Raw genomic sequence first — 23257 nt, forward strand, 5'->3', positions numbered from 1 at the left:
TTATTTATAATATTAAAATTTTAAGTTTTAAAATGATTTTATTTATTATTAAAATTTTATCTCTAATCAAGCTATTTCATAAACAAATTGAAAATGAGGATATTACTCTCTGGAGTAGTGTACTTGCAATATATGGAGGAATTTTTTCTTTTTGATTTTCTAATTAGTATTCACTATAATTGGAATTCGACTAATTTTAATTTACCTTAAAAAATTCATGCACTTTAAAGAGTAAATTGCTCGCAATAACAGATACTCATTCTCGAACTTTCATTCGATATAACTTTTAGACGAGAATAATACTAGGATAAATAATCTCTTAAAAATCCTTATATTACATCTCTTATTTTGCACCAAAATTAGTTTAGTGCTCAATAAAATACATTAAAAATTATGTAAGTTTATATTCAATTCTCAACGAAGGCGATTACATACACTAAATAATTTCTTCTTATTTTCATGTTTGTTAGACAGAGTTATGTAGTATTTATACTAATGAAATATAGCAAGTAAAATTAATTTAAATGTATGCAAATTGAAGTAAACACCACACTACGATTATATATATGTATATACTCTCTCCCTATTTACTTGTCAAATATTTTCTAATGTGATTTTCCTTTTTACTTATCATTTTTGACAAGTCAAGAAAGAACAATTTTTATTCTTTCTACTATGCCCTCAATTTATTAATATTGAGTTAATATCTTTGAAAAATATACTAATGAATAAATATGTTTAAGATTCTATTGATTAATAGGGATAAAATTAGAATTGTCAATATGGGTTGGCCCACCCATCCGGGCTAACCCATACAACTTTGAAATTTGAAGGGTCAGGCCGGGCTAGCCCATTTTTTATGTGGGCCAAAAAATGGTCGGCCCAGCCCACAAGTACGTAGGCCGTCACGGGATTGTCGGGTTAGCCCTCTTTTCGTAAAAGTATATTTTTATAATTTTTTTAATTAAATTATAATTTAGAAATATTATCATAAATATCGACACGATAATATTACATGGTGTTAGTGTTACGACTTGTTAATCAAATTCGTAAATAAAATTATCTTTATAATATTTATTAAGTTTGATTTCAAGTAAAAACATAAATAACTAAATAAAAATATTAACCTAATTGTTTTCCAATGATCATAAATAAACACAAAAACTATGACAATATTCCATAGGCTACGGCCTATGTAGTGATTCCTAGAAATTATAGGGAATTTTTATTTTATGTAATACATATTTTATAAACATAATTTGTATTTAAATTGTAATATTTCAAACTTTAAACCGGTTTTGAGTTTAGACTCTTGTTATTTTTAATACTCTATTTCATTAATAAGTATGTCAAGTTAAAATTTAACAACTAAAAAAAGGACGGAGGGACTATTATTATTTTTTTTTAAAAAAAACACAAATTGCATGTGTGACAGTTACAAAACCGCGTTATATTTCACAGACTTTGACTGAAATCAGCGTTGACCAACCATTTATCTCTTTAATAAAGGCTTTCGGCGTCAGCACCGTCAATCTCCGTCGACAACAAAAATTGACACCGCAAAACGTTACAGATTTCCCATTTGACTCTTTTAAAATAGTTTCAATACTATTTGATTAAATTTAAATTCGCATATTATAGTATCTATTTAAATTTGCATATTATAAAGGATGGAAGGTCCTAAAAAGGAGTTAAAAAACCTAATTAATTAAGAAATCACGATTCGTAATGTACGCGTTGCATTTCTTAATTTAATGAAAATTGGATATGTATGACAGTATGAGTGTTTTTTTATGGTTTAAATATTTTGGAATTCCTTAAAAGAAAATATCATAATATAAATATAGAGTATAGGGTATACAATCATTTATAGTTTAGAATATTCTAGAAAATCTATATATATATATATATATATATTTAGAAAACCAATTTGACAAATTTCTTTCAAAATATTTACAGTAGCTGGTCACTACTCTATTTTTAGAGTTATCTTTTAGTCAATGGTCTTCCAGAATATACTTATAAAACTATTTATAGGATAAGTCTCCATTATCATAATTATATAATTACACTATATAGTATTAACTCGTGATCGTTACAATTCACATATTGCCTGTTTGAATCATTTTGGTCCCATAAGACCAAGTCATCTTAATTTTTTCAAATTCATATTTTTTATAAAATTGTAAAAATATAAAACAATTGATCTTTTCACCAAAATCAAATAACGTGGCCCATGCTGGTCTCAAGCACTTTTCCGTATCTTATATGGTACAAAATTAGATTAATCAAAATTTCACAATAAATATTAAATATCGAGTAATAAATTAATAAATAAATAAATAAAAATTATTATGATATATGCTTGAATTATCACATACTTAGAACTATCACAATATATATATAATTAAAGATATCACTTTACTGCTGAATTAGTCAAATATTTAAAATTAATTTATCATATAGATGTCTGATAGTTGAAACTCTCTTAAAAATAGATTCACTGTTCCTGACAACTAATAATTTAGATATGTAACGATATGAAAACATTTCATAGGTAAGGTATGAAATTCAATCGAATATGATAATTTAAATATGTTTTAATTTATTCAAGTGGAAATATTTATTCACGTACAGTGCTATTTGACACCTCTTTTGCAGCTATTCAATTAATTGTGTCTTAACACATAGATAATAATAATTTAAATATAAAAAATATATATAATTTATCTTAACTCAAATTATAATGCAGATATCGATTATTGAACGATTTTTTTTAATTATTTTTTTTTAAAAAAGGAATGGGTTGTTCATGTCGGCCTTTAGCCAATATTGGACTTAACGCCCACTGACAAAAAAACAAGGGCTAAAGATTCTCATCCTCAATTTATTACATCTCCCTTCACACTTACTCTTCACACTTAGCTTCTCCAAAATAATATTCCCTCTCCGTTTTAATTTAGGTATCTTATTTTTTAATTTATTTTTAAAATAAAAATAAAAATTCATACTTAATATTAACTTTTAAAATTATATTTTGTGAAATTATACTAATTATATTATTTATATATGTTAATAACATTTTACATAATGTTATTATAATTCTAAATTTAAAAATATTTAAATATTATATATATATATATATATAGTCAAACCTTTGTGTAATAGTTCTCACTAACTATTTGTTCAACTTGATAGAAAATCTATCTAGCCCATGAGTTGACCAACCGATTCTAGTACTTCTTGTAGATTTGATTTAATTTTCTTTATAAACCTAAGTTTTCTATAATAAAAATAAAATAAAATTCGAGTTTACTTTTTTTTTCTTTTGTTTTTTAGTATACTTTCAACTCCCAACTTCAGCTGCCTAAAATCTCTCTATATATAACGGTTTGTTCAAGGAATCCTTAAAATAAAAACAACTTAATTTGCTACTTCTTGTCAACTTTCTTGAAACTCAATTTGTTTTCTATCTATTTCTCTTGCGGTGCGAATTTTCCGGAATGAACCTACGGAATGTTTAGTACATCAGACTATCGATATTTAAATTTGTCATTTTATATATAGTAGTAGTATTTGTTAATACTATTATATATACAACTAGCTTCTTCTTTTTGTGTGTTACATGTGTATATTCAAGGTGGCGAATTATAGAAAGAAAGGGAATTATAAGGCAATTATAAGAGATGATGAAGAAGAAGAAGGTGGGATTAATAATAATAATAATAATAATAATAATATTAATGTGATGTTTTCTGGGAATATTAATAGAGAAGAAGAGATGTCTGTGATGGTTTCTGCATTGACACGTGTCATTACTGGTGAAGATAGAATATTAAATCAAGAAAATAATAATAATATTATTGGTTCTTCATCTTTGAATGAATTTTCTGGAGGTGTTGGAGAAAAAAGAGGACGTGAAGAGCAGCAATATTTCTTGTCAGATATTATTAGTTCATCAACAGGTATGCAAAATAATTCTGTACTTTGCTTCTTAGTATTTTATTTCGTGTGTAGGACTAAATTTGGAAAACATACTGAAATATCTCGGTTTTTTGAATTTCGTATCTGAACTATGAGGTTTATATGTGAGTTTTCTATCTGAACTATCATTAGATCAAATGTTTATTGAACTGCGCCTTAACTATCATTTGTTTACTTTTCCTACCTGAAATATCACCATTGTTCACGTAGAAAAAGTGAAAAACAAATAGTTGAGTTATGTTTCGATAAATATTTAGTGATAATTCAAGTATGAAACTCAAAATATTAAATTAGAATACTTTAAGTGTGTTCTTGACACTTCATTCCTTTTTTTTAATCTATACATGATAGAGTTTATTACCTTATTTGGAGGTGAGTTATGCAGTTATTATTGATGTAATATAACCCCGCTTTATTTAGAAGCGGCTGCTCTTCATCTAGAAGTAATCAAAAACTAACTAGCATGTCAATATTGTATGTATTGTAAATCCATGCAAGATAACATGAAGACTCTAGCCTCAAATTTTACTTTAGGTCATGTTAGTTAATTTACTTTTTTTTATGTTCTTTCAGAGTATAGTTAAGGAGCCTAGTCCTTATATATAATACTACTACTAATAATAAAGATATTATTATATTTATAGACCATTTTGTAGTATATATAATCAAATATGAAGCAAAAGGAATTTCATTTTGGACTATCAAGTTATCTTTATTTGATGAACAGGTAACATGTTTTATTTTTTAAAATTATAAATTTCACAGTATAACAAAGCTTATACATAGATATCTTTTGAAAAATCTGATAACACATTTATACTAACAAGGTATATATATATATAACAACTAGACATTCCCTTAAATTTGTGTTTTATGTTAATAGGTGGTGAAGATTCAAGCATTAATAGAAGTATTGCAAGCAACACACCAACAACAGAAGCAACATTCATATACACTACTCCAACATATGATCATAATAATAACAACACCAATGTTATTGATTATAATCAACCAAGAAGAAGATATAGAGGAGTGAGACAAAGGCCATGGGGAAAATGGGCAGCTGAAATTAGAGATCCATACAAAGCTGCTAGGGTTTGGCTTGGAACATTCGATACTGCTGAAGATGCTGCTAGAGCTTATGATGAAACCGCTCTTAAATTTAGAGGTAGCAAAGCCAAACTCAACTTCCCTGAAAATGTTAGGCTCTTGCCTACTTCTTCAATCCCCCATCAGGGATTTTCGATGGAAAAACAGTCTCCGGCAAGCACATTTCCTACGAATTCCGTGGAAAATAATATGGTATTTTCAACGGAAAAACAGTTTATGACGGGCACATTTCCCACGAATTCTGTTTCTAGTATTATTTCTCCTAATACTCTTTCAACTCTCTCTTTTTCCCCTAATAGTAATCCAATAGTTCACACTCAGTTATCTAATAGCAATAGTAACATAAACACTCAATATTTCTTGAATGGTGATTTTCAAAGGGGGCCTTCATCTCTAAGTTTGTTAAACCAATCCATGTTTTCTACTACATTCCAGTATTCTTCATCTTCTCCATCGTCATCTTCTACTTCTCGAGTTCCTGTTGTTCCAAGTATGTATTTTTCAGGTTCTCAGCCTACTAGCCAGAGTAGTGAAAGTGATTTTCGGGCTACTTCGTCAGATTCAGCTCATCACCCTTCTTCTTCTTCAAGATGATCTAGTAGAAGTGACTAGTTAGGGTTTTATGTTTATCACTTAAATGTGATTTATGAATGGATTGTGGCATAATGACCAATGTAGGCGGACAAAGTCCTGTTTTTCCATTTTGTTGTGGGAGCTTATAAAATGAGAGTTATTTTTGGAAATTTCTTTGTTTTACCAAAGAATATACAAGTTGATGATTATAGCATAAACTTTGTCATCCATATTCCATATGTAGGTATTTAACTAGATAAGAATCAAAAGAAATTAAAGCTTTTGAGTACACAACTATCTTAATATATGAAAGATACTATAATTGTATTCATTAGAAACAAGTAAATAAGAGGTGATCAAGCTGGTCCTAACAAATGTTATTAAAGGTAAAATGTGGTTGCTAAGATTAAATAGTTCTCAAATACAAATTAAAACACAATAATCTTCTTGAGATAAGTTGAAAAAGAAAGTCTCACATGAAATGAGTTAGATGGAGCAATCCAAGTCTCAATTGGATTCTTCCTGAAAATACCTCTTCTGTGCATCTTTCTCGTGGATGGAACAACACAAGGAGGGAAATACCCAGCTTAGGGTGCTAGTTGGAGCAATCCAAATGCTCGATAGAATATAAAATCGTATAAAATGCATGTATAAACAAACACCTTGACATACTCTTGAGTAAATAATCCTCATCGCGACAAGAAACTCGTGAATGCACGTGTTATCTAAACGGGCTTATATTCCACAATGGAATAAAAATATTTAGCATGCAAATACTTGAAGAAAATGAAAAGGTCGAAAATGTATCACAACCTAATATATTTTTCAATCATCATCTGATACTATTTGATGAATAACTCGAGGAGTATATTAACCTGTGATCTCTTAGCATCGCTGATAAACGTTGTTGATAACAATGAATAAAGCAGCGTCAAGAGAATACAAAACAAGAAAAAGTTTAAGCCAGGGAAGTTGAGGAAAGCGAGCAGGCAGATGAAGATAACAGGAGTGGAAGGATTGATACTACGAGCTTTTTCCACTTTGAGGGTCGGGCAGCCAGACTGGAAAACGATTTCAGTTTTGTCACATAAACTGCTCCTTGATATCAATTACCATAATTGATGAGCTACCTTTGGAGTCCTGCCAATATTTCAAGCCCTTATTGCAGCTTTGTGCACCATTGTCTCCTTGTGAATTTGGTGGCAACTCTTCTCAACAAGGTCAAGCAGCTTTTCCAAATTAGAAGCCCAGGAATTTAGTATGTCATTGCTGTCTTTTGCAGGTTGAAAACAGACTATACCCACAGGTCTATCAATCTTTGCGACAAGTGCTTTTGATACAACCATTTCTGAAAGGTGTTTTTCGGCCTCCTGAGATGAGAGAACAAAAGATGAGGATCACCAGATGTTAATGAGTAAAACACGCAATCTCAATCGGATCAGATGGATACACAAGATGATCAGGAAGATCATGTGGAACTGGATAGCAGACATTCTCCAGTGATGAAATAGTTTACTTAGGCAGCCACAGATCACAGTTTTCAGTTTTTAAACCCACTCAAACTATTACCTATCTATACTAGCAATATTAATTGACAATGGAGCTTTTGGAATTTGGGGTACTATTAAAATCTAAATTTAAAGACTAGCTATCAAGAGGGCTCTAATTTGAGAGCTTTTAGTAGCTCTCACAGTAATTCAAGTCAACTGTTTATTATTCACAACATCATGATTTTCTTTTCTTTTCTTTTTTTCCTTTTCCTGCAAAAATGGAGCATAATTTTCACGCTATCCATGAGAGATACAAGTGCTAGTGATGTATGCTACAACACAGATTTTTCAAGATACAATGTTAGCGACACCTGGGGAAAGAAAACAGTTACAATGCTATTTGTTTGGGGGTTTTTTAAATTTTACTCACAATGTTCTTGCAGCATACATGTTTTGCAGTAGAGAATTAATCTTAAGGAAATTTATATATATTTCAATAGTAAAATGTATAAAAGAACATCTCAGATGTGATGTATAATGAATCAGGAACCATGAATACCAACCTGAATGGAAAGGCACAATAAATCTGCTAATCTCTTCAAAGTTATTCTTGAGTAGTATTTTGAGACAACAAGAATGTTCTGCAAGGAAATAATCATAGGAAAAATGAATCAATAGAAGCCATTAAAAGGAGCAAAACAGAGACTTGCAGCATAGGGTATTACATGCTCTATAACTCTCAGTCTGAGATCTTCAGCTGCCTTGTCACCCAAAGAGCCACCAAGCATATTCTTTTCATTTTCAAACTCATCCTTGAAAGTATTCCATAATGATGTCCATTGAATGACTTCCATGGTAATTAATTGTTTCAGAAGCAGCCTAAAACAAAAGAAAAGGCAGATACTAATAAACCTTAGGCCAAAACTGTTTGCCTACTGGAGCAGAAGGAAAGAGGAAAATTGCAAATTTTCATACTGTAGCTGTCCCATAAAAGATGAGAAAAAATTCAATTATTTCGCTTCCAGGTTAATAATTTGAGACTAAAGATGATGCCAACAATACCATATGGCTAATTCTTCCAAAGCCATTGCAAATTATTTCCTACAGAATTTATACTTCGAAACAAAAGTTTCAAAACTAAACTTTGTTAATAAGGCATTAATAATCAAATTAAAACATTTTTTTTATTGATGGTAATCAATAATGTGTGCTAAAAGTTCATAAAGAGCAGCCTCACCACTAAACTAGTTACTATATTATACATGATACCTTCTTGTAGAGGTTTTACTTAAAAACAGCAGTTTTGAGAAACTATACTTTGTTACTTTAGAAGAGATAATTATGTTATGATAATCTTCTTTTAGTACTTGTACAGAAACAATATTTTGCTGAAGAAGCGGCCTAGTAAAGAGTGATATTCTTTAAGTCCACAAAAGGGCAGACTCACTACTCAATTTATTCAGACAGATGCACACTAAAAATTATCAAACATTCAGGTTGATTGCATCTAATCTTGACTATGTATTCAAGTCATTATGAGAACAAACACAATTTTACTTTGATAAAGATAATTATTATCATACAGTAGAAAATTCATATCTAGCTTGCATAAAGAGATATGTAAGCTCAATCATGGGGTTTCTTCTCCACTTTATCACAATACTTTACAACCTAATGACAATTGATACAGAAGGAAGGATATTTTCCAGAAAGGGTGCTGATGATGGTTGGAAAGATTTGGGAAACATCTTTCCCCATAAGCTCCTATGGACAAATGAGAGATAATTGCTTATCCTCAGTTCCATAACAAAATTGGGCAAGTAGGGTTATCAACAGAACCTGAAATGAGGGATCTCTGAAAGATTCTTGTCCTCCAAAGTTGAGTTATGAAGACTTGATTGCATAGGATCATGCGGTGACAATACCAAGTACCAGCAAATTTTCCTCAGCACCTGAATAATATAGAAAAAGGATTCAGAATAATTTAGGGGTATTCAGAGATCCTGTGGCTCAGCTTATCGTGTAGCTCTTAAGTAGCACGTAATCAAAAATTTCTTTTGGATCTTTTTGACAAAGCTGAACTAGATGTATCTGGTTATTATTGCAATCCCTTTCTTTATCAATTTGGGGGGAAATGCATTAACTCAAGCTCCACTTAAGTAGGAACTGTTTGCCGTTTAAGTTCTGAACATATTGGATATGTCCATCATACAACACATTTTATTCCCAATATACCAGGTTGCTCTATGTTAATTGGCCCCTCAAACATCTTAACAATTTCTTTAAAACTATCAACTTAGCATAGATGTCTATTGATTTCTAAAGAAATTGTTTCAGGAGTAGAAAAGCCAGCACTAATTCATCAGAAAGGGATGGACTTGAACAAGCATATAATAAAGTGTTTCCTTCGTTTTATTTCTTTTTCCCAATCATCTTCCTGACAAATGAGAAGGATTTCTCTTTCTTTCTTAGCTTAAAACAGACTATATGCAGAAAACAAAGGCCTTGTTTTTGGTGTAAACAGGAATGTATAGAGGAGGTCGAGCAACTAGTAGATATAGGATCTTTGTAATTAGCCTTCCTAGTCCCTCTATGTACGAATTTTTGGAGGTCACCAGCATATCCTTAATGTTGAGGAATACAACATTACTACTTTCAAAAAAAAAAACAAAGGCCAAGTTTGCTTCCGCTTAGTGGAGGTTTGAATCCAAATCATTCATATATCAACCCACTTAAGTACATTTATTATTCTTTACAACTGTTTGCTCTGAAGATCTGATTCTTTCATATATTATAGATATAGTTTCAAAATCATTAAAACATATACTTAAAAACTTCTGTGAAGGCAACCTTTTACTAATCTTCCCAGTGCCAATTTACAACCACCACCAACTTCCAGTCTTCCACTGTCATCCACCACTACCAATCTATGTTGCTCGGACTCTTCAAAAATGTAGACAGGTGTGTGTCGGATCCTTAAAAAATGTTGACGGGTATCAGTCGGATCCTTCAAAAGTAGTACATTTGTGAAGGATCTGACACGGGTGCGGAATCATTTTTGGAGAGTCTGAGTAACATAGCAGCCAATTATCTAAAGCACATTGCCAGCTCAATTAGTATCTCAAAAAATTGAGCAAAACAACAAAATTTCACTTTCTTTTCTTCTTTACAAAACTAATGCATTTCCGTATGTCAGAAAAAGGAAGATCTCGGTATCGATTAAGTACATTAACATTCAAAACCTTCTTTTACTTGTGTCACCAATGTTCATTGACACTTAATATCGCGTGTTGATGTTATACATTAGTTCTCTGTTTAAGATGATAATTCAAGGATGCAATCTTTAAAAAAGAAGATTTGCATATGAGTTGCACAGATTACCATAGCACCTCAAAAATATAACTGAATTAGGCTTACTGGTATCCACTGTGCTGGGTTTTCTTTTACAGAAGGGATCTCATAAATGGCCTTGTAACAGCGACATATCTCAAGGTAATCATTGTTCTGAAAGTGATACCTGCAGCATCGGGATAAAAGTAATTATTGTGACAAGTTAAAGACATACAAATACAATGAAAAGTTCCAGATGCAACAACAGCAGTCTCCATCTTTCTAGTAATAGAATTGACAAACTTGTAAATCAAAGACGAAGTAATCCAGGTATGATTAAGTGCTTGCAACAGTGAGCCTACTCACACATAAAACTTTCTTTGAAGGGCATGAGACTTTTGTTGGAAAGGAATTTCCCACTTCACAACCAGGCCTGAACTTGAAGAGCTCTGATTTTAACAAGGTCATAATGGCAGATTGAATAGCTTATGCTGTTCTCATGAAGTGTAGGTCACTGTTAGTCACTTTCTAACTGTTCAGGGATGAACCCAATAGTCAATCTTTCCATGGCTTAAGAAGTTCCCCATTAGGTTAACCAGAGGATCAAGACTAAAATCCTCAGCTTCAGGTAAGCCAGAGCGTCCTGCTCGAGTATGATATCAATTACAAGGTAGAAGAATGACTTGAAAGAGAGGAGGGGTTAAGCCAATCACAAAGGTTGATTTAGATTTATGAAATATACCTTTTGCCACTCTCTCAAATGGATGACAGAATCCACATACTAACGATTATCATGCAAGCGAAAACCAATGCCAAAAAGATTTTGGAGGGAAAAACTAGTTTAGAAAGAAGTATAATTGACCTTCTAACAGCGTAATATTCCAGTCCCAGTGCAATCTTACGATGAAACTGGAAAGTCCAATCGATCAATCAATCAACTATGCTTTAATTCCAAACTAGCTGGGATCGGGAATGCAACATTTTCACTATGCATCAATTCCAGACTAATTGGAATAAGTAATGTAGCCTTTTCAATCAGACCATTTCATTACTGGAATTGAAGTCCATTCATAACAAAAAAATAATCCTAAAAGACAGGAAATGAGAACTATCGCTCTCAAATACACATCTTTGCAGAATTTGAATGAGGTTGGCATAACATCACAAGAATGAATATTATCTCCTTATGGAAAATATAAATCTTTTGTGTACAAGGCAAGTATCAGCATTTCCCTTGATGTTACCGAATAGTTGATAACAGTAACAAGTTCTACATTGTATAATTGTCAAACCCCACCACCATAAGGCTGATTAACTTTCAAAAAATTGCAAGAAATCCAAATTCATTTATAAGACAAACCAAATTATAAGCAAAATGAGGACAGTCAAAATGTTTCACTGGAATGCACATTATGAACACATTCAATTGCAATGGGGCAAGCACTACAAAAACAAGACAAACAAACATCAGAAAAATATGGAGAGTCATAAAGTTTTCACAGAACGCACATGTTAACCTTATTCAGTAGTAAAATGCGCAATGAACATCCAAAGGTCAGGATGCATTGAAAATCAACTAAGAAGCAAGTCAGTGAATTTTTTTCAACACTAATCCGTTCAAATTAGGACCTGGTACAATAATCAGTGAACAAGGCCTAGCTCAAGTGGCAAAAGGTGGAGGATTTGTGGCTTAAGTCGCAGGTTCAAGCCCCACACCATGCAAAGCAAAGCCCGGTATTTAAGTGGAGAAGGGTAAAGGGGCGGGCCCATTATCCACCGAGTTTAGAAGGCTGTGATTGGTCCAAAGGGCGGGTCACAAACGGATTTCTCGGTTATCAAAAAAAAAAAAAGATAGAGCCATCAACTACAAGTTTACAACTATTAATCTGTTCAAATTATGAGTTTGGCATAAATATGGTGAGCCCCTGAGCGCTTAGGGTAAGAATGGTCTAGGTTATCATCAAAATCAAGAAAAAAATAACTCGAGGGTACACTCCACATAAAATCATAACTCACCTAATCATCAATTCATAGTAAATCCGCTTCAACTCTAACAATGATGGAATATCTGGAGCAGGCTCTTCGACTACATTATCACCTTCTTTTGGTTTCTTCTTTTCTTTAGAAGGATCGGCTTCAAACACTTTGGGATTGATCTTTCTTGAGAGTATTTGTGCACGCACATAATCTAGACTATCCAAACAGAGACGCACCTGCAGAGTTCAGCATTACATAACAAACCCAAAGTCATGCTTCAGTTTTCTGTAGAAAGAGAGGGATCAATAATACATACTTGTTCCAGAATAAAAGCAATCTTCTCTGTTTTTGCCATTGCTCCAAAAGTTTCAACCTGTCCATCAACATACCCATCCATGGGAACATTGCAAGTAAGTAAATCCCAAAAAGCTTCCAATAAAAACTGTTGTTCAGTTTGACACTGATCACTAGAGCAAAAAGACCAAGAAGTCACCAAGGAGAAGGTCAACAAATACTGACCGCAACTTCTTGCATCAAATTAGCAGCCTCGGCAATGAGTCCTTGTTCTTCTTTAATTTTTGCAAGCTTCTTAATCAGACGGGCTCTCTCAATTTCAACATATATCTACATGCAAGATTAAAGTCGCTCGGTGGGAAAAAAAGACAAAAGGAACCATACTGTTCTAATCTAAAATAACAACAATAAAAAAGCAGACAAAAAGAATTCTTACTTTTCCTGCAGCTACATTGTTAAGGGTCTTGATGAGTTCTATCTTAGTTTCAAGATCAGGTGTCTGGTCAATATACTGCATTGCTTGTTGGACCATGGCCTGTACAGCCTGCACAAGTCCAAATTAAAGAACACTTAACAACATTATTATACAGTGGTATAGGACAGACAAAACCATGAGATCATCCATCCCCACGGGAGAAACACCGCGTCTCACAGGTTTCTCATACCAATGGATAGTTCCACATACAATATGCTATGTAAAGAACGGCTGTGCACATACACACTTGGTATAAGCAACAGACAGGAGCATATATTCAACAGTATCATGGTAATCAAACTTTCCAAGGCAAATAAGCACATGATTAGTAGCTTAGTTGCGCGGACTCTTCACTTTTGATGCCGCACCCTTCTCGGATTCTTCAAAAATACACTACTTTTGGCGAATCCGACATGCACCCATTGGCATTTTTGAAGAGTCCGAGCAACATAGATTAGTAGCCAAGCATTAACACAAATACATGTCACCACATTACACATCTGATCATGCCAATGATGAATGAACTACACAAAAGGAAAATCCTCTCCTCTACACAAATGTGTATGACTTTTAATGATTATTTCTGATAGGTAAGTAAGCAAACATTAGAAAGCACCAACACGGTGCAAACCAATTTTACTGAAGTCTGCATTAAAGTCTCCCTCAGGCCCTCACCGTTTTCAATTATCCTTCCTTTCCAATTCTCACTTATTAAACCAAAGATATCAATTGTTCACAACATAGAGTTTTGATCTACACACTAAGGAATGAATAATTTCTTTGACATTCATAAAATCCCTACATGTTTGAAAGAAAAAAAGGTATCAATAAATCCTTTATACTCCTTTCATGAACTTCAAACTAACCAAGTGAAAGTGGGATTTTGACAGCTCTTCCCTGAAGTATGTCCTTAAAAAAACAATTAATCATTTGGTAGTGCAGTCCGACAAGATTTGGAAAAATTGGAAAACAGAACTAGATAGGATAAATTTTGTTTTTGAGGGCAAGAGGGATTGAAAAGCATTTATTCATTTCTGACAATTCTAATGCTAGTTCAAAATTTCCAATAACATAAGATACATATATAAATGAACAAGCATTTTGTTATACCTCAATACTTCTAAATATGCACATTGTCCTCCTTACTGATGGAAGTTATCCTATAGATGTTGTATTCATGCCTGTTCGAAATGCGAATCATTTTTTTATTTATTATTTTTCAAAATTCCCAATAACATATGATCCATATATATACATACGAACAAGCATTTTGTTATAGCTCAACATTTCTAAATGTGTTAATACCTATTGTCCTCCTTACTGACTGACATTTTCAAAATTCAGCACACTAATCTCAGTCTATTCAGGCTCATTACATTCTGCTACAAGGACACACATATAGTAATAAGAAAAACGATACCTGTTTCAATTGTCCACGACGCTTAGACAATAGAACAATCTGCTCATTAAGTGTAGTCCATGCACGAGCCTCAAAGCAGAGCTGAAGAATATCAATGGCGGATTTCCTCGTACCCGCAACATCTCCCGCTTGCCTCATCTGCTTCTCCACATTCAACAGTATCTCTATTTTCGCCTCCAAATTCCTATCACCTTCCTGAAATTGAGCAAAATTGAACAAAATAAAACATTGAATATACCGAAATGAGATCTGAATCGAATGAAAATACAGAGAAATTCAACAGGAGAATAGTAGATTACCATTTTAAATTCGATCGACGTGAACCCTAAGAGAGAGAAAGTTAGAGTATGGAGTGTTGAAGATGGTCTCTTTTACTGCTTTTTTGAGTCTATGCTGCTTTTGTATTTTTCTCCTTTTTCTCTTTTCTTTCAATTTCAATGTAGTTTTCTTGTACAAGGGGTTAGGAGATAATGTTGCAAAGACTTTATTTTCACTTAATTACACATTTTTATCGCGGAGTTATTATTCTTTATCCTTCCTATCAAATAATTTCTTTCAATACGCATTAGTATATACAACATGAATAATAATATATTTGATGTAATTTTACAAGTGAAATTTTATAAAAGTAATAAATATGCAGATGCTATCATTATAAGATAGAGAAGTTATTTTCCATAAACAAATACATATTAGTGTGTGTGATTGCTTAATATTAGGTGAATGTATGATTTAAATTTTATAAATTTAATGTTTAATTTTTTTCATTAAATTTATTATATTTTTAACAAATTATGAGTGTAAATTTAGTTTCTTTTAAAATTTGTGATATTTTCATATAGTTTTATATCATGTCTAGGAGGAATTGAGTTGGATAGAACCTGCTATTTATATTATAAGTTATGTGAAATAGACTATTAATACTCTTCATTACATTTTGAGATTAAAAAAAAACTCTTGTTGTTATTTCAAGAGACCACAAATACCCTCACGAGTTAACAATTCAAATTTTTAATGATGTGGCAAGCCATGTGAGACTAATTCCTCCACCTAAGTGTTGCCAACTAGAATTCATTACAAGAAATTGGACCTTTAATGACAACAAAAAATGGCCATGAAATCTCATAATTGCCACTAAAGATTTTCATTAAAGGCAAATAACAATTGATTTTTAGTGGCAACTTAAAGTCGCCACTAAAACTTATTTTTTCAACAAAAAAGAAATTAGTTACTAAATTCTAGTTACGAAAAGCACCAAAATTTACTTCTCAATTCGAATCTCCTATTAATATAATAATATATTTTATGCAGTTAAACATGACATAAAAATAAAACATAAAGTGTCTTCAAACTTCTCCTTGATTGACATTATTTGTGATTTTTAAAAAACAATTTCCTTGTTAGAAAGAAAAAAAAACACAAAATCATTCTTATAATCTAATGCTAAAAATTAGTGATAACCTTTAGTGGTGACTTTTGTCGCTGCTAAAGGTCCTATTTCTAGTAGAGAATCCTATTTGGCAATGTTCAGGTGGAGAGATTTGTCTCATGTGGCTTGCCACGTCACTAAAAATTTAGGTTATTAACTTTTGAAAGTATTTGTGATCTCTTGAGATAACGTCAGAGATAATTTATTTTTATCACAAAACTATTTTGCATAGTTTAGGGGTAATTTTAATCCCTTTTTTGTTTTAAAAAAAATGATTCAATATCCTAACACTTTTCCATTCTGAACAAGTATAGCTAGAAACAAAACAAAATTTCCAAAGTGAAGATGCGATCATACCAGCAGTAACGCATCAGATTCGATCAGAACATAAAAGTTAAGCACATGAGGATTCAATTCCCTTCGGACACATAAAATAGGACAGAGGAAATAGGAATTTCCAGAGTGCAATCCATATAGGAGTAATAGGAAAAGAATGACTAGATGTATACATTTTCAAAATCTTTTGACATATGTCCATAGTTCTTTCAAGAAATAATAACCAGCAAAAGACATTATATAAGTCAGCAGATTATCGGTGTCTTGTGATAAAGCTGTTCTGTGCCTGGTCTCGTCCACCACGAAAACAGGTTGAGCCAGAATGACACCAAGAAAGAGCACTGGAGATGCACTTTCATGGCTAGCCACGGTAATGTATATCACATTTCAAATCTCGGAACTGACTGCAAAATCATTGCAGTAGATGGCTTTGGCAAGATGGCAATATAAAAGGACCTGTTCCTTTCACTTTATCTTCACCAGCCAGAATGGCGACTCTCAGACCTGGACGAAAATTGTGACTCTAGACCAAATCCAAAGTCAAGCTCAGAACGACTTATGGGCGACCTGTCACTTCCTCTACCTCTAATATCACCAATATCTTGAGAGTTACGTCGTTGGGATATCTTTATCAGATCATCTCCAATCTCAAGATCATCTTCTACCTTCACTCTTCTATCCTCATCAGAAATGTCAACTTCTGTTACTTGAATGTTGCCACCTTTACTAGTCTTTGATGCCCCTTCATGTACATATCCGCGGAAATTGTTCTTTGAAGGTTCTATCTTTGAGCAGAATACTTCAAGAAAACTGTTCATGCAACCGCGGTAATACACATTGATCCTGTTGTCTCCTCTTAGTCCTCTGTGACGGAAGTTCTCATATGTGGTCTATGGAGTTGAATATAACTAAAACAAATCAAAATTATGCATGGGGAAAAGAATGAACAAGAACATAGTGACATCAAATCAACTGTCGAATCTATCATTTGACAGCCACGAAAGATTTTATCTTCTGACAAGTCGATTCTTGACATTGTTTCGTAAAACAGGGTGATGGGAATATGACAATGCACTCAACAGCAGACCATTTAAATCTCAATTCAAAACAAACCAGTCCAATTAATTGATTATAAACAAATGACCAAGCATACGACATAGATAGCTCAATGAGTTTTATGATCAGTCATTCCAATTCACATAATTTGAATCGACCATGTCTTAAGTATTCCCTAACAGCTGTCTTGAAAAAAGTATGGTTGTAGAACATTCCTACACATCCAAATTATTGACTCCAACATGCTGAAGCTAGAGAGACGCGTGTTTGTAAGCAAAAAAGAATGATCAAGCATATAGAAACTAAAGCAGTACTGCAATTATTAAACTTGCAAACTAAAGCAAATGAGAATTGAATTATATATTGACATAAGAGGTGTAAAAGAGTAACCTGATTTCTACTTATGAGATACAAATGGAAGCCAGTGAGACCTCCAACAAACCACAGCGAAACAAAACAATAAGCCATCAGCGCCACTGAAGCTGGCGATACTTTGATAGCCTTCCAAGCAGTTCCATAATCATCCACAAGAAGTTTAAGATATAATGCCGACATCGAAAAGACGTAAACACAGAGGAGAGCAGTTGAAGAAACAAATAGGAAGAAGCAACGATAGTTGCGCTGTACACCAAAAAAGAAAGAAATGATTCTCAAGAGGCCAACAAGGTGCAGCTAAAAGTAGCAAGTGAAGTTCTTTCGGATAGACTTTTTATTTACATCCACATAAGCACAAAACAGGGAAGGCATACTACATTTTTCTCCTGCCTGTTCCTTAGACTAAATGTCCTGCCTCACCATTGCTTCATCATATTATCCCTTCTTTTAGAGCATCTTCTCCATTCATTAATTATAACATAAGCACAGTCTTAAGTAAAGATTTACTCCCTTCCTTTCAATTTGTTTGTCTTACTTTCCTTTTGAGTCCGTTTTGAAAAGAATGCCTCTTTCCTTTTTTGGCAACTCCTTAATTCTAAATTTCAACATGGCATGTTTAAGACCACAAGATTAATGGAGATTTTGATACATTCTACATATCTTTAGTTTAAGACAACAAGATACAATTCTTTTCTTTCTTGAACTCCGTGCCCAAGTCAAATCAGACAAACAAATTGAAATGGAGGGAGTATTTTAAAATGACATATTTTCAAATCAGTACATTTAATAATACACCTATCTTAATATTGGGTTATGCTTTAACTAAAATAGTTTTCGGTATACAAAGGGTTGCACAATACACATCTATGAGATGAAAGGCTAGAAACATACAGCACAAATGCTAATTCCCACACCTACCAGACTTGCCAAAGCTTACAGAAGCCAATCAGTCAATTCAACAAAAAGCAGCTTATACACATAAAGTAAGCACTTCTACAACTACTAATCAACTAAAACACCGCTGATATTTTTCGGCAAAGCAGCAAAACTTGAAGCTGAAGTGAATTTCTTAAAAGCAATAGCAAAGGTGGCAGCTTCATCTTCATGATGAGCCCATAGAGGTAGTTATATAAAGAAAAGGAATATAAAGTGGAATCACAAAAGAAAATTGAGAAAAGAATAACCTGTGGCAGGAAGATTCATTACCTTTCCAATGCATTGACCAACCCAAGGGCAATGGTGATCAAACCGCTCCACACAGTTATTACATACTGAGCAATGAGAGCATCTTGGTGGACGATACAACATACATGTTTCACAATATTTAACTCTCACTGGCAAACCATTTACAATGATTTCTTTGGTGCGAGGCAAAGGCTTCCCAACATCAATGGAAGCTGAAGAATCATAACCTGATACTTCCTCTGGAGGATGAGAATTGCGTGGAACAATGCCAGGATCCTTGGTTGATGTCGAAAGTAGAAGAAACAAGACCTATTGCAACAAGCACATGATTTTTCACATTAATCACATATAAACTATGTTGCTTGGACTCTTCAAAAATATGGACAGCTGCATGTTGGATCCTCCAAAAGTAGGCATTCTTGGAGGATTCGACATGGGTGCAACAACATTTGGAGAGTCTGAGAGAAACATAGCAGGAAAGTGGGAAACAATCTTGACAGTTATCAGGTGCTAGGAAAATCAAGGGCAGCTGAAAAAACATAAACAGAAGAGGTGGATGCTCTGGGGATGTTTGCAGAAACATAAACAGGAAGTTACAGGCAGAGTTCTGCTGATGAAAGTAAGAAGGAAATAAGTAATACCGGAACTTTTCCCCGCATATGATAAAAATATTACAGGACAAATAAAATAAAGTGTGAGGAAACTAACATAGATTGTGAAGACAACTGCTAAGACCAAAATTGCATATCCTATACTTCCAGTTGTGAATTTGTGAGCAAGATTACTTGCAACAAATACACAAAATATAACAACAGGGACAAGGATAAGCGTAAAGGTGATGATCAATGACTTAGCATCTGGCCCGAATATCAGCCTCCCATCAAGCAAGAATTTCTGCAGATAACAAACATTAACCAAAAGGAAAGTTAAATGCGAACACAATGTCAGTGAAGAACAAATTCTAGAATAGCATATCATTTCAATAATTACATCAGCAAACTAGTGATTTCCCAGTGAAGCAATTGGTGAAGTCAACAGCCTTATGTGTTCCATATAGGTTCCAAGCATTTCTTTGTTTATGTTCTTTTTAGTTTTAGTTCTTTTTACTTCAAAACCACACCCAATTCAATAGTTCAAATAAAGAAAAGGTTAACTTAAATTTGGTAGTTGCTAACTCATCTTCATGGAAATGATACTTTACTTATCACTAATTACTTTTGCAATCATGTGCAACGGCGTATTGGAGGTCCACAACATTGTCAAATTGTTTATCGAAACCTAAAGTAACCAACTCAGCCTATTGGCCACTACATTTCAGTTCTTCAAAGTAATTTCAAGTGGCAATCAAGCATAGCACACTATATCAATCATCCCATCAACAAGCAAGAGACAATATATGCAATTAAAATCCAAACAAAGGAGACCACAACCCTTATGCTTAAACAAGTAACAAACCAATACAACTAATCCAGCAATGCAGGAGTCCAAATTTTCTTTTCTTGTCCAAGAGAGGCAAGTAAAGCAAACCCCCCAGATCAAATCTGACATTTCATTTCTGGTAAATTAATACTATTTGCATAACCAGTTAACAATACCATTCAAAGCCATTAGCTTGCTGAAAAAAATTAAAGTAAACTTTATATCCAAGAATACATGAACCTTAAGGTAAAATAAATTATCAAGTAATACAACTAAATCCAGCAACCCAACAAGACCAAATCTTTTTTTCCTTTGAAGACAGGGATGCAAAGCAACAAAAAACTAAATAAAATTCCCTCTAAAGTACACAAAAATGAGTTTTAACACAATATATGCACACAAAAACACCCATACCCCTAAAAATCCATTAGCTTTCTAAAAATCGAAGAATAGTCTCTCCAAGTCTGCATAATCCTTGAGCTCAAAAAGAACATTCAACTAATGCAATTCAATTTAGCAACCCAAACACGCCGAAACTTCCTTTCTCGTCAAAGACAAGCAAACAAAGCAACAACCTAGATCAAACTCTTCTAAAATACACAAAAGAAAAAGGAAAACGGAAACCAGTTTCAACACAATATATGCACACCAAATACCCATATCCCTAAAAACCATTAGCTTTCTAAATATCAAAGAATACTCTCTCCAAATTTGCATAATCCATAAGCTCAAAAGTTAACATTCAACAAATACAGCTCAATCTAGCAACCCCAACACAGCCAGTACAAAAAAAAAGATTAAATTCCACTAAAACAAACCAACCCATCGAGCTTTAACACATTATATGCATACCCATTTAGTCATATTTTTCAAAAACCACAAGCTTCTAGCAACCCCAACACAGCCAAGCAAGTAAAAACAACAAAAACCCAAACCAAATTCCACTAAAACAAACCAACCCATTGAGTATAAACACATTTTATGCACACCCATTTAGCCATATTTTTCAAAAACCACAACCTTATAGCAACCCCAACACAACCAAGCAAGTAAAAACAACAAAAACCCAAATCAAATTCCACTAAAACAAACCAACCCATCAAGTTTTAACACATTATATGCACACCCATTTAGTCATATTCTTCAAAAAAAAAAAACATTAGCTTACTCAAATTTTTTACAAAAAGTACCGTATACACAAACATGTGTAATGTATAACAAGTAACAAGAAGCTCTCACATTGTTCCCCTTCCAGGACTGGTACACCCTCTTGGGCTTAGCCATGAAATAATAATGATTCTTGATTTGTCACTTTGCTAAAGCTGAAAGAAGATGAAAAGAATACAAGAAGGGGAAGAAAACATGAAACCAATTTGGAAATCTTTTGCTTTCATTTTACTGGTTTATTTTAGTATAAGACAGTTTAAAAATAAAATAAAAAATGATAGTACTAAAAATCTACTAAAAATTTCAAATTATTATTGATAAGTTTGATTTAATAAAACATTTATTGATTTTTTGATAATGTGTTCAATTAATTGGGTTCAAGAAATATAAAACAGAAGAGAGATAGAGTAAGCAGTTCATTTTATATCGAAAACATTTTTAAATTTGGCGCTAATTTAGTTTTATCGTGAATTATAGATCGTCATAACAACATATTTTTACTTGATTAACTGAATTTAAATACACCTCCGATCTTACAACATAAGTGAGATACACCCTTAATTCTCGTCAAGTTTATGAGTGTTTTAAACACTTTTTTTCAATTTTTAAAATTAAAAGTTTTATATTTCTAAGAGTTTGAAATTACTTATATGACTGATCAAATTGTATTAAAAATATATCTAAATTTAATTGATAAACAAAATATATTTTAAAACCATCAATAATTCAAGATCAAAACTAACAATTTATATTGATTCATGGTGTTTTCATTACTTTTCACTTATTATTATTATTATTATTATTAGTATTAGTATTATTATTTTCACGTTTAGTGCATACAAATTCGTGTCAAAATGGCGGTCTATGGTTCAAATGCGGTGGATTTCATCATTTGTTTGTGGCTTTTCCTTTCTCTTTTTTATTTTGTCTTTTCTTCTGTCGGCTGTTCCTTTTTTTCTTTGTTTTTTTGGATCGTCTAGCCATATGTATAAAAATCGCACTCCCTTCGTTCTTATTTATATGTTATCTTTATTATAAATAGATGATCATTAATATTTGTCATTTCACAAATATATTATTCTTTTTATTTTATCCTTTAAAGTTATTAGCCTTGAAAGTATGAATTTGACCAATATAGAAAAATTAAATAATTAGTTCACATTAATTGATCAAAAATTACGCGATTAAGCAAACTTATACTACTTAAGTACTCATCATAGCAATGGTTTGCTATAATTACCACTCCCAACTCACGTTATATATTAATTACGTGGATTGACTTCGAGTTTGTATATTAGCCACATTTGTATATGTATAATTCGTCATATTTATATAATTCACAGCTAACAATTCTTTGTTTGATTTGTATTTGTATACAATAGTTTATATTTATATATGACGATGATATCATTTGGTTTTTCAGTTTTGTCATCATATACATTTAATCTTTTTGTGTATAACTTTTTAAAGTTTGTATAAACGTGTAGTTTTTTGGATTTTGTATACTAATATAATGTATATAATGTAATTATATAATATATTTTGTATAATTTTTTAAAGTTCATATGTTTATGTTTGTATCAATTCATTATTTCGAGTTTTATTATATTTGTATAATTTCAGACTTTATATTACTA

At 32.4% G+C, this 23257-nt stretch overlaps 3 protein-coding genes and 1 pseudogene across 3 annotated transcripts; 1 reads left to right on the plus strand and 3 right to left on the minus strand.

Annotated features, from left to right (window-relative positions):
- LOC125818897 (receptor kinase-like protein Xa21) overlaps positions 1 to 23257 on the minus strand; it is a 236135-nt pseudogene that overhangs the window by 15163 nt on the left and 197715 nt on the right.
- LOC125819006 (ethylene-responsive transcription factor ABR1-like) lies at positions 3443 to 5837 on the plus strand. The gene is made up of 2 exons (XM_049498515.1): positions 3443 to 3965; positions 4868 to 5837. The coding sequence occupies exons 1-2, from the start codon at positions 3626 to 3628 to the stop codon at positions 5686 to 5688; spliced, it is 1161 nt and encodes a 386-aa protein (XP_049354472.1). The 5' UTR covers positions 3443 to 3625; the 3' UTR covers positions 5689 to 5837.
- Positions 6634 to 14843, minus strand: LOC125819002 (26S proteasome non-ATPase regulatory subunit 12 homolog A-like). The gene is made up of 10 exons (XM_049498509.1): positions 14654 to 14843; positions 13195 to 13302; positions 12984 to 13088; positions 12781 to 12837; positions 12504 to 12700; positions 10575 to 10674; positions 8997 to 9109; positions 7883 to 8036; positions 7721 to 7798; positions 6634 to 7037 (listed from the first exon to the last, which is right to left on the minus strand). The coding sequence occupies exons 1-10, from the start codon at positions 14789 to 14791 to the stop codon at positions 6819 to 6821; spliced, it is 1269 nt and encodes a 422-aa protein (XP_049354466.1). The 5' UTR covers positions 14792 to 14843; the 3' UTR covers positions 6634 to 6818.
- On the minus strand, positions 16412 to 21826 carry LOC125819005 (protein S-acyltransferase 8-like). Its single transcript, XM_049498514.1, has 5 exons — positions 21693 to 21826; positions 19743 to 19928; positions 19056 to 19343; positions 17865 to 18095; positions 16412 to 17308 (listed from the first exon to the last, which is right to left on the minus strand). The coding sequence occupies exons 1-5, from the start codon at positions 21735 to 21737 to the stop codon at positions 16895 to 16897; spliced, it is 1164 nt and encodes a 387-aa protein (XP_049354471.1). The 5' UTR covers positions 21738 to 21826; the 3' UTR covers positions 16412 to 16894.

The sequence above is a fragment of the Solanum verrucosum genome, unplaced genomic scaffold, assembly GCF_900185275.1.
Source record: "Solanum verrucosum unplaced genomic scaffold, falcon-dt-bn FXZP01000252.1, whole genome shotgun sequence".
NCBI classification, from domain to species: Eukaryota; Viridiplantae; Streptophyta; class Magnoliopsida; order Solanales; family Solanaceae; genus Solanum; species Solanum verrucosum.